Genomic DNA, 18041 nt, shown 5'->3' with positions numbered 1-18041 from the left:
TACCTCTTTCATAACATATTTCTATGATCAATATCAACATATTTCTACGTAGTTTATATATAGAAATATCTAGCACACTCTAAGAATTACTAGATATGAGAATTCTCTTTGGATCATGAGAACTCTTTAAATTTAGAATATTTTATAATTAGTTAAGTCTCCCTATAAATAGACTTGCCATTTAAAACGTGCAACAAGTAATGAGTAATTTAAACACCTATGAGTAAACTCTTTTTTTTTACTTAACTAATTACTTTTTTTATCTAACTCTTCTGCAAGCAACTTAGCTAAGTTAGTTAAGAAGTTCAAGGCTTACTTAACAACTTTTTGACAATAAATGTCTAAGTGCTAAATAGGTTTTTCGCACAAAATGTTTATCTCATAACATAGAACTACCAAACATCAATAACAAATAGGGTTTCGACTATAAATTTTGATTTCATGTATACTCATTTTAATATGCATACTCATATTTAAACATATCGATGACTACACTTGGCTAATATAATATAATTAGTTTCAAGCCACTCTTTAGTGTAGTTTTTAATCATTCACTAAACTGTTCTTAATGGCTTTCTTCTTTCTCTCCTCATTCGCATTCTACGCCCTAGTTGAAAATTACAACTGTACCAAACTTCAATGCATAATCTGAGTTTTGATGATTGGATTAGAAAATAGATAAATTTAATTAACATAGATTCAGTAGTAATCGCCCATCTTCAATCTTCCATTTTGTCCTAAAGTTATAATTACACTATTTATCTCTATTATTTTTGTAATGAAAAATTGGTTTCTATTTTGATATCTTTCTTATTTTTTAATTACCTGGTCGTGCTTTTTTAATAATCATAATTACCGATATAAATTTATTAGAACTAACTTAGATCAAACTATCACATTTTTATAGGAGATGTATCTACTTAAGCCAAATATTTATATTCAAGGGAAAAAAAAATTTTAAGTCCAGCATCAATGTTGGACTACTGAATTGATTGTTTTTTACTTTTGCAGTTTTCCATCGTAATTTATGATTACTTCATCTATGATATTGCATAAGATCGAAGCAACCAAAAAAATAAAAAGGACAAAAACGATAAATTCTAGTACTTTTTTCTTTAAATAACGTTTAACAAATATTAGAGTCATTCGTAAACTATTTTAAACTGAAGGTCTTAATTAACAAAACATATTAAATTGAGGGGTTCACTACTAATTTTTCCTCTAAATCACAGCTACCGCGTAGCGATTCCACTTCAAACAGTGGGCGAAACGAGAGAATAGAGAACAGCCGGGCGACGAGTCGCGGCAGAAGAGAATGACCTGCAGCTAAAATTAACAAGTCAAAGAAGAGATCATCTTCAGTCTGTCTGGCGCTGCTTCGAATAAGCTCAAAATGGGAAGCTCATCGAAGGACGATACCGGCAGCGATGGCGACACTTCGAGCAGAGACACGCCTCCGTCCAATTCCAGCCTCTTCTCCGAGGGCGAGCGAGTCCTCGCCTATCATGGTCCTTGCATCTACGAAGCCAAGGCATTTCTTTCTTTTCTCTATTTCTGCTTTGTATTTCTTAAATTAACGTTATTTTGGTCACTTCTTCGTGTATCTTTCTTAAATTAACGTTATTTAACTGTCTTTATTTTATTTTATTTTTTAAATTTATTTTGGCTTTATATGAAGTTATGATTTGTGTTTTACGCCCGAAATCTGGGTCTTCGACCTAGCCCTTTGGTTCTCGATAAATCTTTAGCTCATAGTTTATAAATTAGGTATGTGATATGTACTTAAATTTGTTTTGCTCGTCATTCATGTTATCAATTTCCAAAAGCTTAATTTGCGTTCCATTGCAGGTTTTTGTGTTGTTAATTGAGTCAGTGGCTATACTGAGTACATTTGAGTGGTTGTTTTAGTTCTGGAATTCCTAAATTTGCCAATATCGAGTCTTTTGCCTGTGGGTGTGTTTGTGTGTGTCTGTGAGTGTCTGTGAGTGAGTGAGTGAGTGAGTAAGTGAGAGAGAGAGAGAGAGAGAGAGAGAGAGAGAGAGAGATTAGATATTCTGATGTGAGTCAAAATTAAGCTATGGTTCTTTGTTAATGGCTTTAGAGCTTGAGTTTTTTGTGACATATATAGAAAATGCTACCGAAATTTGATTGAAATGCTATTATGTGGAGGCTGTTGTCCTTCATTATTCTGTTAGGAGGAATTAAGGGTCAAGGGAGCATCTGCTGCATAAGTATAATTGTTTTATATTGTGCCTCCAATTATATGTTGCTGAAGTGGATGTTTGGTTTTACAATTGGTAAAACGTTATAATTTTAATCTTAAAACCTGTTCTTGTTTTCCAATTGATTAATCTTTTTCTCGATTTCTTGTGCACATTTCAACTTTAGTGTTTCTACTCTGATTACTCTGTGCTCAATTATTTTAGGTTCAAAAAGCTGAGCTTCGGAAAAAAGAGTGGAGATACTATGTTCACTACCTTGTGAGTCTTCCCACCAACTACGTTTCTCTCTTTTAGTTGGCTACTTTGAATTATGGTATACTTTCTTTGGGAGCGTCTTTCAGTTACTGCTGTAAAGACAATGATATTCTTGCAATTTAAATGCTTGAACCACTGATATGGTGGGGAAACATAGGATTACCTCATATATACAAGTGATGACACATTTTCTGTATTGCAGGGTTGGAACAAAAAGTGAGTATGCCTTCTGTTGTATTCGTCTTACTTCATATTTTAAGTTCTGATTCCAAAACATGGTGAGCAACAGAGTGCTTGATTTGGAGGTCATCTTCTCTCCTTTGCTTTCTTCCTCACTATAACATTACCGAAATATTTAGTGCTTTAACAATCTGTATGATACAGACTGCACTGTTTCAAAAGTGCACTCTTTTAGGCAGAAACACTCAATGTAATTGCTTCTCTTTTCTTCATCAACTGTCAGTTCTTCACATTAACCTGATCTGGTGGTTAAACATTTCTAGATTGCATCTTCATATGCGATTTAGAAGTGGTAAATGCTATTAAATGAAACTGCACCTTGCAAACTTACCAAAACCATGCTATCATGATGGATCACATCTTCTTGTATCCATTTTTTTTAATTAAATAAATTGAGAAATTCAGTCACACCAGTTTTATTCTTTCAACATTTAATTATTTACTGGCTCTCCTTAATCAGTTAAACATATGAAATTGGTTCCTTGTCTTTTTGAAAGTTTCATTTTGATGGCTTGGGAGGAGCTACAGCTGCTGGTACATGTGCTAATATTTCTCTGATACACTTTGCCCATTACTAAAATTTACAATAGAAGTTCCTTTCCAAAAAAAAAAAAAAATTTTATAATAAAGTTCATTGTATGGACATGAGGCAATTCTACTTGGATGGAACTACAATGAGAAATTTTATTTCAGAGAAAAATCTTTTCCCAGTGAGACCAGGAAAATTTGCTTTCATTAATTTTTATTGCCCTTTTCGGAAAGGGATACAGAAATCATTACTATCGCTTGGACATCTTGCCAACAGTTGGGACGAGTGGGTAGGTGTGGACCGGTTGCTGAAACATACTGAAGAGAATGTCATGAAGCAGCAAGCCCTTCAAAAAAAACAAGGTGCAGACAGGAGTTCAAAGTCTGGACGGTCAGCTCAGACTAAGCAAAAAAGTTCTACCGGTTAGCTTAAAGCCTTTTTATCTCTTACGCTTAAAAAATCCATTCAATTGGAAGTCTAAGTTCATTCTTTAGATATTATGTTTAGATATGGTGTCAGATGGCCAAGCTTATCTTTTCTATGGCATCACACTAATTGAATATAGGTTCATCTAGACTTTCCTTTCTCAATATTTTATAATTTATTTCAATTATCTTTTCTGTTACTTTAGTTTTTTGGGAGTTTCAAGTGTCGGACCAATTAATATTTGGTGCCTTTTATGCTAGTTATTGACTGCTTATATTGATTATGATGTTGTAGATGTGAAGGTGGAGAAAGAGGACATCAAAAGCTATGGTATCAACTTTTCTTTTCTCCCTTAGTTTTAAAATATCTCGTCATCTGTACCATTCATTGGAGATCTTACTGAAGTTATTTTTGTGATACTCATTTTGCCATGATGCATGCGTGTGAAGCAATTGCCTTACACTATATCATTTACATGATAATATTCTCATAATGTATTTCTTTTAATAATTAAAATAAAAAACAACCTTCAATGGGGAGATGGATATATGTGTCTAATCTTATTAATTTCACGATGTCAAATTCTGATTGGAGCCATGAAAACCTAGTTAAGTTTGTTGTCAGGACTTCACTGATAATTATAACATACTTTGCTTTTATGTTTGTTATGAGTTCAGTTTCAATGCTAACTTCAGATTAATATTTGGCACTCAATATAGTGGTCAACAAAGGTTTTGGAGTGCTATGTCATTCTGTGGGACAAGATTATTTGAAGATGTTGGGATTACAAGCAATTCACCATTATAATCCTTCAGCCTTGAGAGATCCATAATGTCTGAAAATTTTTCAGCATTCTCTGTAATATTTGGCACTCAATATAGTCTCTTCTCTTTTCTTGATAAGAATATAGTCTCTTTTCCGCTAAATGCATTTTGAAACAAACTGAAATTTCACAGGATGCTGAAGCACGGCCGTATATCTACCTTTTGCTTGCTTTGAAGTTTGTTTTTGTTTATCAATATGAAAATGACATGCTATAGGAGGACTCTGAACTTTAGTTGTAACATAAGCTAATTTTGTGGCAGTGGCAAAAGGGAAGAAGCGAAAGAGTGACTCAGGCACAGAGGTCTGGTTTGTAGATAATGCTTTAATATATATCTTTTTGTTTTCTGAAGACACTTATTGAATCCATTGCTTCTATGGCCAACTGCAGCATTTGAGCTGCTGTCCTATTTACTATTATTTTATGATTAACTTTTATTGAACTCCTTTCAATCCACAGTATGTATAGTAGTTCTACATAAGCTGTGAGGTTAAAAGTGATGCATAAATTGAGTTCTAGTTTCTATATGCTTAAATGTAGCATCTCGAATCAGTTGTGTCTTAGTTTCTGGATGTTCATCTGATGCACCAGTTCGCACCTGCTACCTCTATCGGTTGCTATATATATTATTTTTTTAACTTCCCTTGGATATGGTTATCTATATGTTGTAAGTTCAAATGTGATTATAGGCTTCAGAATACAAATAGGGATATTTATGATAAGGAATGCAATGCGATTTTCCTTGTTCAAAATTAAATTACTCAGCTACTTGTATTTTTGTCACACTGCTCAACTTAAGTTGAATCTGGCAAAAGATGTGTCTGCATACAAAAATGCTCCATTTGAGAGTGCTTTCTTGTATTGTTGGGCTAAGTGTGATTTTATATTTGTTAGAAGGACAACGTATCTGTAGAAAAGCTTGTCAAGATCCAAATCCCTTCTACACTAAAGAAGCAGCTTGTTGACGATTGGGAATTTGTTAATCAGCAGGACAAGGTATGTCTGTTACAGACTGTTGAAAAAGTTTCTGTTTTCCTTATGTTAATGGTGCTTGAACATTGATATAAAGTCTTGGAAGTTGAAAGCTTTCTTAACAGCTGAGTTTAAAATACATATATCTGATTCTGTGATAAATTTTGCTGATAGATTACCCTTTTTTCTGCAGCTTGTTAAACTTCCACGTTTGCCAAATGTTGATGATATTTTGACGAAGTACCTTCAATACAGGTCAAAGAAGGATGGCATGTAAGTTTTACTAGTAGTCTATACAGTAGTTTTATTATTTTGTGCCTGTGCTTGTCATTTGTACAGTTGTTGATTTCATAATCTGTTTCCAACTGTGACATGGATATGATTCAAATTTACCCAGTATCTTTTTGTTGACAAGGTAATTCTTTTCTTGCTTGCTGGATCCAGATATAAAAAGTGTTCATCTCTTTCAATTGTATAGAGAATAGAATCATCTTTAACTTCTTACTAAAAATCTTTTAAGATATTGAAAATACGTCCAGCTTAGGCTTTTGATTCTTTGGGCTCAGAGGTTCATTTACACACACACACACACACACACACATACACGTGGGTCAGCAGGCCCGTAAAAATACTCTCAATTTTACACATTAATATCCATTGGATTTAAGTTGAATCAATGGATGAAATTTACTGAAATTAAATATTCTAAATTTTTTATATTTTCTCTTTCCATGTGACCCCACCCCAAATCTTTCTTGTCTTGTATTTTCTCTCTCCCTTCAAGTGCTCTTTACCTACCCCCCAACACTCTACTCTTGTTTCTTTTAATCTCTTCCAGAAACCCAAAAACAGAAAGGTGGTGCAGTGGGTGAAAAGTAAGAGCCTATCAAGGTGTGACTCATTGGATGACAAGAAGTCAATTTGATTTTTGCAATCTTGTGGAGTTTTGTTGACGTGTTTGATTCTATCAACTGATAAGCTCAACAACGTTGCTTCCAAATTGCTCAAATCCAACCACTGGCACCGATTACCAAATCTCTCAATGGAACAAGTCAAATCACTGTTATCGGTCTTGAGCTTTCAATTGGCGATTTTGCGCTTTCAATTGTATGCGGAGAGAGAAAATAGATGAAACAAAGAGCTGGAGATGAATTTGGAGAGAGTAAAGAAATTTTGTAGCTGAGGGGGAAAAAAACAAAAAAAAAAGTAGAGATTATAAAAAACAAGAGAAGGGAAGTGGAGAGAGCACGTGAAGGGAGAGAGAAAATACAAGAGGGGAAAAGATTTGGGGTGGGCTCCACATGGAGAGAGGAAATATAAAAAAATTCTTGGATATTTAATTTCAGTAAATCTCATCCATTGATTCAACTAAATCCAATGGATATTAATGAGTGTAAAATTGAGAGTATTTTTTATTGGACACCCTCGTTTTCGTTTTTTTCTTAATGCGGACACTCTGTTAAACCGTGTAATCTAATAGAGTTATTTTTTAATGCAATATAAAATCATGCGTTTTAATACCATTAAAATCTAACTTTATTAAACCGTATGGCTTAAAAGTGTGTCTGCATAAAAAAAAAAAAAATGAGGGCATCCACTGTAGAGAAGGATACGCACACACACATTGGGTGAACCTCAATGGTACGGAAGCTTTATTAATGAAAAATGATTTTAGTATATATCAATTCTGTTCTTTACTGCTGGAGTTAGAACTTGGCTTCCTTCTCATAGTGAATATATCAACGCTATTTTTTACTGTTTTCTTCCTTATGTTTAGAATTGAAGCTTATTTGGATTAATTTTCTTAAGAGAAATGAAAAGACATGGAGCCCCTATCCATGGATTTAAATGGTTGAATCTGGGTTCCTCAGCTTATTGAGAGTCAGCCTGTACAAATTTTAAATTGAATGGAATATTTCTGAATTGAAATCAAGATAAGGGTATTGTATATTTAATACTGATTTTATGAGGATGCTGCTGTCCTCTTCCCTGAGCAGAGTTTGGTGTTGTCCTCTCACTCTATGCACTCACATAAACACAAACATTTCGATTCAAATGAACAGATAATTTTGTTGCCGAGGCATTAATTGTTTTCTTGGGCTTACTCATGTAAACTGCCTGCAGATGTGTCCACAAGTTTAGTGTTATGAACTTATTTTCTGAGTTTTGGCTGTACTGAATAAGTTGAAATCAAGTCGTCACTTTTAACGCTCCAGTATATAATTCTGAAGATTACACTTTTAATGGTCACATGGATCATATTTTCTTTCAGGATGACTGATTCAATTGGAGAAATCTTGAAAGGCATTAGATGTTACTTCGACAAAGCATTGCCTGTGATGCTCCTTTACAAGAAAGAGCGCCAACAGTATCATGATTTAGTTGTGGATAATGTTTCTCCATCAACCATTTATGGTGCTGAACATTTGCTACGCCTCTTTGGTAAGTATGCTTTTGGAGCAGTTTGAGTGTCATAAATATGCTGTTTTACATGTAATTCTATCCACGGCATGAAACTATATAGATTGTGAGATTTTGAACTACATAGATTATCTAAATAACTTAATGCTATCCACGGCATGAAACTAACTTTGTTTAAATGTGAGTTACTTAATGTTATAGTTTTCCACACGTTTGCAGTTAAGTTGCCTGAGCTATTGGCATATGTCAACATCGAAGATGAAACACTTATCCGCTTGCAGCAGAAAATGATTGACTTTCTCAAGTATTGAATCCTCACTCATTAGACTCGTTACCTAAATGCTCAATTGGTGTCTTTCATTGCTTGAGATATAACTATATTATGTGTTTATGCTCAATATATTGCAGGTTTATGCAGAAAAATCAGAGTACTTTCTTTCTTTCTGCTTACGATGGGTCGAGAGTTTCTGAAGGTAAAGGCAAAGGAAAAGATGAGTAATGTTTCTGCAGAATCTTCTCTGCCATCTGCACACTCATTGTTGCCGATATTAGATGGTGGAGTCAGTCATAGAGCTTCATGACCATCTTGGCGTCAACAACCCAGAGAATACGGCGTCCAATTGTTGTAACTATAGAATCTGTTATTCTTTCTCTCTTTCAGACGGTGAGTGAGATTTATTTGTATCGTGAAAAGATTTGATTGCAATAGCCAAATGTTTTCTTATTACAAACCTTGTTGATTAGTTGATGTTAGATTCAATGTGAAGCCTCCTGGTGCTTATCCCTCTCTTGGCATTTTGACATTTCGTGAGATAACCGATTCTTCTCACACGTTTAAGTGTAAGAGAGAATTTCCCTGTTCTTTATATATAAACCTTTGTTCTTTACAAATGTTTGGGACTTCATTGGCAACCACAAACAAACTGAACTGATATTGCAATATGCCCATATTCAGTTACTCACACTGGAGATGAATTTCAGGACAAGCAAACACTTACCTGCAACTGAAAAAGTGAGTAAAAGCAAAACTCAGGAAGGAACCCCGTTGTCAACTTGTGACATGAATCGAGATTATTTCAGCATAATGAAAACTGAAAAGCCAAAATTCGAAATTATTTTAGAAGTGAAATTGCCCTTGTTTTATAGACAACCGCATCATCCAAGGTTGCTGCTGCTGCCACCGACGTCCAGCACGAACCTACACCTCGTATCATTTCTTTCCATCTTCTCAAATGCCCCGCTTTCGTAATCAATTTTAACCAACTCTAACACTGACGTCAAACCCTTCTGTCCCCAAAAACCCAGTAATTCCTGCGACTTTTCCATGCTTCCGACATAACTTCCCGTTACTGTTTTCTTCCCTAATTAGCAACATTTATTTAACCAAATTTTGTGTAGCTTAACTGGAATGAAAATTACCAATAACGTACAAAGAATTAGGTACGCTGAATCAAATTGTAGGGGCTTTGAAGCAACGCCAACTAAAATGAACTTCCCTTCAACCTTGAGAATTGTGAGGTAGGATTGCAGAGGGTGAAAAGCTGGAACAATGTCTAGTAAACAGTCAAGGCTGTTTGCTGGTTTCTCCATCTTTGCCCCATCGGAGCTTACCAGAAAAGGATCAGCGCGTAGGTGTTCTAGCGCCTCGTGGCTCGTCTCTCTTTTTGCTAACTTTTTGATAAAATAAAATATATCTGAAAAAAAATAATTAAATAATTAAATCGTGTTATTAATTTATATTTATTTATTATAATTATGACTGCCCAATCACTAATTTACTATATAGCTAATGTTCTTATTAATTATTTTTAAATTAATTTTAATTATTACTCTTAAATATTTTAATATGATATTATACTAAATATAATATAATATTATATAATTTAATATAATTCAATTAAAATTAATTCAGTACAATCACAGTATTTAATTGAATGTAATGGCAGCCATATAAGACAAGCAACAAAGCAGGCCCAAAAATGAGCTCATAATGTGTAATCATTCTCTCCAACTACAACCAAAGCTTGAGCCCTGACTCTTGAGCACGCACAAACGCAACAGTCATTGACAAAATACTACGCAGACACAATAAGAAGAGAGCAGTGAGCACCACGGCCTTGGCCTCCATTCCATTTCGAATTAAATAGCTTTGTTTACTACTACTACTATGCTAATGACCTGAATACCACCATCAATTTCTATAACAATGGAAACAACTCTTCTTCATTCAACCATCCACGTCGCGAGTTTCCCGTCTCCGACTCGCTCCATACGACTCAAACGAGTCAACTCACTCAAACCAACTCTTAGCTTCACTCATCCCGTAATTCGCTTCAATTTTAAACCTCTCAATTACCGACCAGTTAATTGCCTATCTCATCCTCACATTAATCACCAGCACCACTATCACGATCATCATCATCATCACCGTCACAATGATTGTTCGGAGCTGAGCGGACCACAGAAAGCGGTTATTAAATTTGCTAAAGCAACTAGATGGTTAGATTTGGCGAATTTTTTGAGAGAGCACCTGCAGCTTTGTTGCTGTGCCGCGGCACTGTTTCTAGCTGCTGCTGCTTGTCCTTATTTGTTACCGAAACCAGCGATTAAGCCTCTACAAAATGCATTTCTCGCCGTTGCTTTTCCTCTTGTTGGCGTAAGCATTATTATTATTATTATTATTCATATGTTTTTGGAAATTGGAACTTAGATTTAGATATTAGGACTTACTTGAAATTTATTTTTATTTGTATTTGATCATGAATTATAATTATGCTGAGTATTTACTTATAGTAGTATATAACGTTGCTTTATTGTCTGTGCTGCCAACAAACGTAAGCACAAGTTTATTATTATATGGACTTCATTGTGCTAATAATGATAATTCAGGTGTATGAGCTTTTGAATCTGGAAATTGATCATGTGTGCCTGTGCTCCTTTTTTTGCGATCAATCACATTCTTAGGTTGCATTTGGGAGTACACTCTAGAAAATTCCTTCTATAGTTCTTTTGTATATTTCCTCCAATCTCATTCTGTTTTTTAGAATTTTTACTTTATCTACAATGAACTATATCAGGATTTGTGGAATGTCACATATTTTGTTCAGGACCTGATTGTCACCATTTTCATTGTTCCATATACTTTATTGGATTCCTCTCAGGTCTCAGCATCCCTTGATGCTCTAACTGATATTGCTGGTGGGAAAGTAAACATTCATGTGCTAATGGCTTTTGCAGCCTTTGCATCAATATTTATGGGAAACTCCTTGGAAGGAGGATTACTTCTTGCAATGTTCAATCTGGCCCACATTGGTAAGCTTTTCAAACTAGGGGATTGTCAAATATTTCAAGGCTAAGTTATGCTTCGTACACTAATTTATCACTTGTGCAGCTGAAGAGTTTTTCACTAGCCGCGCAATGGTAGATGTTAAGGAGCTGAAAGAAAATTATCCAGATTCTGTCCTTGTGCTAAATGTTGATGATGACAACCTACCAGATGTCTCTGATTTAGCATATAGAAGTGTACCCGTGCATGATGTGGAAGTTGGCTCATATATTTTGGTTGGCGCTGGCGAGGTCTGTGATAACAGAAACGATTACATTTTTCTCCCGTACGAGAGCACTTTTCAGCATCACTTTGTGCTATTCTAATTGAAAGTTTTTAACCTTTTCAATCATATACTAAATTATGGAAACTTCATTTGGTCTGGAACTGTATTCAGGCTGTGCCTGTTGATTGTGAAGTTTATCAAGGTACTGCAACAATTACTATTGAACACTTGACTGGGGAAGTCAAGCCACTAGAGGCTAAGGTTGGAGACAGGATTCCTGGTGGTGCAAGGAATTTGGATGGTAGAATGATCCTGAAGGTATATTTATTTTCTTAGCTTCATACTTCTTCCAGAGGCAGATGTGTGGAAAGAAGTTCTTGTTTTCCAACCTCTTGTGAAACCCTTGAGTGCACAACAGTCAAAGCTCTTGTTGTTTTTCTTCTTCTATCCTTTTTGGCCGTTGGTGCTTATTTATGTTCTCAGGTTACACATCTTTAAAATTTCCTTCCAAATTTCTGTCAGGCAACAAAGACATGGAAAGAGTCCACACTTAATAGAATTGTGCAATTGACTGAGGAAGCACAATTGAACAAGCCGAAGCTTGAAAGGTGGTTGGATGAATTTGGTGAGCAATACAGTAAGGTGGTAGTTGTTTTATCACTGGCTATTGCTCTTATTGGGCCATTTCTTTTCAAGTGGTCATTTATCGGCACTTCAGGTAATCTAGTGAAAGAGCTCAAATTTTTATGTATATTCTTCAGTTCTTTCAATTATCTAGCATTTTAATTGTGCAATTATCGCAATTATGAGCCTTACGTCTGGTTGAACTATTTAACAAGGATGTTTTTAGCTTTATAAATGCATACTTCTTGTCTGAAAAAGGGTCTGGTCTTCCATCTTTATCATAGCTGGGTGCTTCTGTTTCTCACCAATGTCCTAAGAGGTTTCAAGCATATCACTAAAATTTGGCATTTTGGACATTTTTATCTTCAGTGTTGTTTGACTCTTGTTTAATCATGTAGCATGCAGAGGATCAGTCTACAGAGCATTGGGGCTCATGGTGGCTGCATCACCATGTGCCTTGGCTGTAGCTCCCTTGGCCTATGCTACTGCAATTAGCTCCTGTGCAAGAAAGGTACCTATCATTCAACTGCCATAATTAAGCCTCTCTCTTCTTTTTGTTTTTTTGGGTTGTGCATTTGGAGGGTGGAGTGAGGTTACTCAAAAAGTTGTGGTTGGGTTTAAGTTCCACAGGTGAGATGAACCTCTTATGTGGCCATGACACAATCCTTTTTACAGGGGATACTGCTTAAAGGTGGACAAGTATTAGATGCTTTAGCATCTTGCCACACTATTGCATTTGACAAAACTGGAACATTAACAACTGGGGGCCTTATGTTCAAAGCAATTGAACCAATTTATGGGCATTGGATTCGAAGCAAGAAGACACATGACATCTCCTGTTGCATTCCCAATTGTGAAAAAGAAGCCCTTGCAGTAGCAGCCGCCATGGAAAAGGGTACTACCCACCCTATTGGAAGGTACTTTTTCACAGAAGTATGCATTCCATGTATAGTGTCTACCTGAATAATCTATTCCTATGATGTGGCTTGAATGATAACTCTTTGTAAATACTTAGCTTCCAGCATTACTAGTTGCATGACAAGTGCGCAGAAAGCTTTCTGTGTACATCATCTGCCATTCTAAATGCTTAGTGCGAAACGGATGGAGACTTGTGTGCTTGAATGCAATCTAGTCTTCAACTCATCTCTGTTATTCATGTCCTTCCTCACTCTTAGCCCTACTAATCTAATTAAATTAAAAGAAAGGACTTGCATGCTTGTCCTTCTCCATCTACATGATACAAAATCTTACTGGGAAATAGCATCTGTGGTGATTTTTACTATGAACTAGATTAAAAATGATTTACACATACAGTTAGTCTTCGGTGATTGCTTGGTTTGCAATCTTTTATAATGGAAGTGCCAATGTGAACTTTCCACCATGCATGGTACCAACATCAAATATGTGGTTTTGAAGTTCTTGATCATCTTGCAACTGGTCATTCATGTTCTCATCATCTGATTCTCAAGTTTGAATTTGCTCAAGTATTTGATTCTGTCCATATGATTACTCTTTGCACAATCCAGCTGTTGGAGCTTTGTTAGATTATAAGGTTGGTAAGAATGTTACAACAATTCTACAGTTTAAACTTTTAGGAAAACACTTTTCCCACAGGTTGAGTTAAACATTTTTCTGGCTCAACATATTTTAACTTTGGTTGTTTAGTATGTCAAAGACTTAAAATTTGATTGTCTATGAATGAATGTCTAACTAATTTTCCACCATTTATGAGTGGACAATTTATATTTGGTGATGTTGTGTGGTAAATTTGATGAAGTCGGGTGTGGGAATCAAATCTTTAGAATTTTCTTGTTTTCCCTTGTTACCATGTGATGTAATGAGCTTTATATTGGTGCTGAATGAATCCATCTGTCTTCCATTCAATTGGAATTTCGTAATTGTTTTTTAGGCTATTATTTTAGATGTTTTCAGTCTTTAGCTTTCATATCAAACTAATTTACCAGTCTTCATTTGTTTCATGCAGAGCTGTGGTTGACCATAGTATAGGCAAGGACCTTCCTTCTGTATCAATTGACCGTTTTGAGTATTTTCCTGGTCGAGGTCTCACAGCAACTGTAAATGGCATTGAGGTACTAAAAAATATATTCTGATGGTACCTTAACCCATGTTTGCTCAATAAGCAATATATGATTATCTTGGCTGAACAATGTAAACAACCTTCTAACTTATTTGAATCTTGTATTAGAATGGTGCTACTGGTTCCAATAATATTCTTTGTCTTCTTTTTGGTTAATTTTGTCCCAAACTATGAGAAGGTAATTATACATTCAAATTAGAGACTGAAACTTACAGCTCTCAATGTAAGTTTTTCATCTCTTTAATTATGACTTGAGTCTATTTATTTGACTGAGAAAACATCTTATAGTTTGACAGGAAGCTTTTAGAGTCTTTATTGTAAAATATAAAATCTCTGCAAAAATATCATTTAAGCCTTTTTTTTTCCTTAATCTTTCCCATTCCTTTACATAAATATATACATTCTCTTGTACTTCCGTATTCATGTAGATCACTAAATTCAATCTCCCTGAATTTATCAATGTAAGTAATTCAGATTACCCCCTCATGAAATCACAATCTTCAAAATACACCCTAAACTATGTTAACCTTAACTTACCCCCCATTTTTGTTAAGAAAACAAAAAAATTGCATCAATGTGCCCCATTTTTCCTTTATCTTTTAAAAAAAATAGAGGTAAGTTGAGGCTTGTAATAGTTTGGGGGATATTTTGAATATTGTCATTTCACAATGGAAGTAATCCGAAATTTACCCTTAATACATAAATGGAGATATCCAGATATTTCACTTCAAAACCAGTGTTGTTTTATTTGGTTGTTCTTCAGGAGATGGGATGGATCACTGAGGTCTGTTGTGCGCAAGAATCTGTACAAATAAAAGAATATTTGTATATTGCGTATCCTAGAAGGACAATGCTGTTGGTTTTAACTGAATACATGTTATTTAATTGAGTTGTCATTTTTTAATTTATAACATGAAGTTTGTAATTAATATGAACCCCATGCACTCTTATACCAACAAAAATTTTTATATGTATGTTATCAAAAAGTTCATGCTGGGAATTGTTATATTTCCCCCAATATTTGCTCTGATGATAATTTGGATTTACAATCTTTTGTACTTTGTTATAGTCAGGAACTGAAGGGGGTAAAGAATTGAAAGCATCTCTGGGTTCTGTAGATTTTATAACTTCTCTCTGTAAATCTGAAGATGAATCAAGAAAGATCAAGGAAGCTGTGAATGGTTCTTCTTATGGAAGGGGCTTTGTTCATGCTGCTCTTTCTGTTAATGAAAAGGTGTGGTTCGCCCTTATGCTAATTTAGTTCCCTCATTTTGTTTACGTTTACGTTTGCTGATGGAGAAACTTTTCTAGTTAATGTGTGATCCTAATTTTAGTGCTGCATTTAATTTTCTGTATAATTGTGCCAACTTATTTAAGTATCGATATGATACAAATGCTTAAATTTGTAGATGCTCCCTAATTATTTATTTATTTATTTAATTTCTACATAATACCCCATCATTACAAAGGTCATGAGAAGTCATGTATCTCATGAATCACTTGACGTCCGGAGTTGAGATTATGTTTGCCTCCAACTCTGCATAGGTAACATTGATTCACCTCGAGGATAGGCCTCGCCCAGGAGTTTCAGATGTTATAGCAGAATTAAAAGATCATGCAAGATTACGTGTGATGATGTTAACTGGTGACCATGAGTCTAGTGCGCAGAGAGTAGCAAATGCTGTTGGCATCAATGAAGTTTACTGCAGCCTGAAGCCTGAGGATAAGCTCAATCATGTGAAGAGGACCTCCAGGGATATGGGTGAGCTCCTAAGCTTTAATCATGGTTCGAGATCATTATATTGTCTCTATGTTTTGGCTACCTAGAACTCATAATAGCATGTAAATAAGCATTCATTAAGCTAATTTTGTATTGTTTCATTTAGTAGTTACTGAAACTAACAGAAACACAGATGAAGAAAGACCACCACCTTCTTTCCCCTCTTAGTACTTGTGCACTTATATGTATTATTTTTTGCTTATACTAATCTCCAGCTCTACCAGGCTTTTGTCAGATGGAATCACATGCTTAGGGTACTGAAGCTCAAATCAAAAAATATATACTGCTATAGTTTGACCACTAGGTTTCCTGTTATGTTCCATTGGATTTTTTATTTATTTATTGGAGAAATCAACTAGATGTTACTTTGCGATTTTAATATGTTGTCCTATAATTTATGGAACCCAAAATGTTTTTTCTCAAAAAAATTTGGATTTTGCTGCAGGAGGAGGTTTGATCATGGTTGGTGAAGGCATTAATGATGCGCCAGCACTCGCAGCTGCAACTGTGGGAATTGTTCTTGCTCAACGGGCTAGTGCAACTGCTATAGCTGTTGCAGATGTCTTGCTCCTGCGGAACAATATCTCTGGTGTCCCATTCTGTGTTGCCAAGTCTCGCCAAACAACTTCGCTGGTATTTGCTAACAAATGGCTTGCTGAGTCTTTTAGTAATTTCTGCCCTTCATATTATTGATCTTTTGAGAACGTGTGCTTGCAGGTCAAGCAGAATGTAGCCCTTGCTTTATCCTGTATAATTTTGGCATCTCTTCCATCGGTCTTGGGATTTTTACCCCTTTGGTTGACGGTATGAATCGATCTAATGATTAGCTTTCGGGACCTCTTTCCTTAAAATTATTGAGGTGGTTTGGTTAAACTGATCACCAAAAAAGACCCTCGATTATGTAATATGGTTAAAAGTTTTCATGAAAATGGTTGATTGAAGCGAGAGTGTTATCATGTAAAGAAGATGCATCCACCATGGTCTCCCTAAAACTTATGTTTTTTTTCCTTATTTGATCACGAAGGCAATTTTCCTTTTCAAGTTCGTTTCTCTCCTGACCAAAACTTATAGCTCTCTGGTTAATCTTTCTTGGCCTACGTGCAGGTTCTTTTACATGAAGGCGGCACTCTTGTTGTTTGCCTCAATTCAGTACGTGCTCTAAATGACCCGTCGTGGTCCTGGCGACAGGATATACAACATCTCATCAACCAATTTAAATCTAAGCATTCTGTGCTGCAGAAAAAGGATGCTAGATCAAATACCATGCCGGCTGCATCTTTGTAACTAAACGCCCTTTGTAATCCTCCTCTGCTCCTCTTCTCTACTCCAATCATTATGTAGCTACTTCATGCATAAGCAAGCTCTGGATGATCCGATATGTTTTACCGATCGTGTATAAAAGAGGTCTCGAAATCCAAATATGCACAGGATCTATCTTATTAGGAACAAGTTGACTACAACGATCTAATAAAACGTTTTTCCATTCAAGTTAATATGTCGGGACTTGGTGCCTCTTGTTAATAAACGTGCCATTAACCGATATACCGTAACAACCATGACATCAGGATCAACTAACGCCTACCATCTTCGAAGTAACTTCTACCGCCAAGCAAGCAACCACTACCTTTAGTTAATCAGCTGCTCGCAGATGTGGTCAAATGAAAAATTGGTATTTTATTCTGTTTCACACTTATGTACGTTGCAACTATTTCATCAGGATGTCATTACTTTCCCATATGGAATGCCATCGGCTCCAATAAACAAACTAATTCAGATCTTTGTGTCTTTATTTAAACCCATTAATGAAAGAGAATGAGACTTCTATTGGTACTTTTTCTGTATTGTTTTGACTCCGATTTGTGATTTTTTATTGGTGCATATCATCGTCCCCGATTGGGAAACATGATAAAAATGCAAAATAAAATAACTTTTAACAATGAAAAGGAGGAATACGCAAAAATGTACACGCCATTTAGAAATTAGAACTTTAAGGCAAGTTGAATTAATTAACAGGACATAACTTGCATGTTTATGTCCTGATCTATAAATTATTCAAAGGAAGGAAGTCCATAGATCCATAGAAATTTCAACCTTTTTGGT

At 35.3% G+C, this 18041-nt stretch overlaps 2 protein-coding genes across 5 annotated transcripts; both read left to right on the top strand.

Annotated features, from left to right (window-relative positions):
• The first annotated feature begins 1201 nt into the window (after positions 1-1201).
• On the top strand, positions 1202-8675 carry LOC102625664 (protein MRG1). Of its 4 annotated transcripts, none has more exons than XM_006466479.4 (11): positions 1202-1531; positions 2427-2480; positions 2680-2693; positions 3523-3668; positions 3967-4002; positions 4758-4798; positions 5390-5491; positions 5661-5740; positions 7740-7909; positions 8108-8192; positions 8297-8675. In XM_006466479.4, the coding sequence occupies exons 1-11, from the start codon at positions 1394-1396 to the stop codon at positions 8385-8387; spliced, it is 957 nt and encodes a 318-aa protein (XP_006466542.2). In that variant the 5' UTR covers positions 1202-1393; the 3' UTR covers positions 8388-8675. The 4 variants fall into 4 exon arrangements, with proteins under 4 accessions (XP_006466542.2, XP_006466541.2, XP_052300878.1 ...); XM_006466478.3 differs by having other exon boundaries at positions 3480-3668; XM_052444918.1 differs by lacking the exons at positions 1202-1531; positions 2427-2480 and adding an exon at positions 2518-2535.
• A 1191-nt stretch (positions 8676-9866) lies between these two features.
• Positions 9867-17434, top strand: LOC102626343 (probable cadmium/zinc-transporting ATPase HMA1, chloroplastic). The gene is made up of 13 exons (XM_006466481.4): positions 9867-10544; positions 11050-11200; positions 11280-11464; positions 11611-11757; positions 11962-12157; positions 12462-12574; positions 12739-12980; positions 14048-14153; positions 15231-15395; positions 15707-15923; positions 16387-16574; positions 16659-16745; positions 17046-17434. Exons 1-13 carry the CDS (start codon positions 10095-10097, stop codon positions 17223-17225), a joined length of 2427 nt encoding a protein of 808 aa, XP_006466544.2. The 5' UTR covers positions 9867-10094; the 3' UTR covers positions 17226-17434.
• The last annotated feature ends 607 nt before the right edge of the window (positions 17435-18041 follow it).

The sequence above is a fragment of the Citrus sinensis genome, chromosome 7 (assembly GCF_022201045.2).
Source record: "Citrus sinensis cultivar Valencia sweet orange chromosome 7, DVS_A1.0, whole genome shotgun sequence".
Classification (NCBI taxonomy): Eukaryota; Viridiplantae; Streptophyta; class Magnoliopsida; order Sapindales; family Rutaceae; genus Citrus; species Citrus sinensis.
The sequence above is the reverse complement of the archived record's forward strand: the minus strand, read 5'-3'. Positions and strand labels throughout refer to the sequence as shown.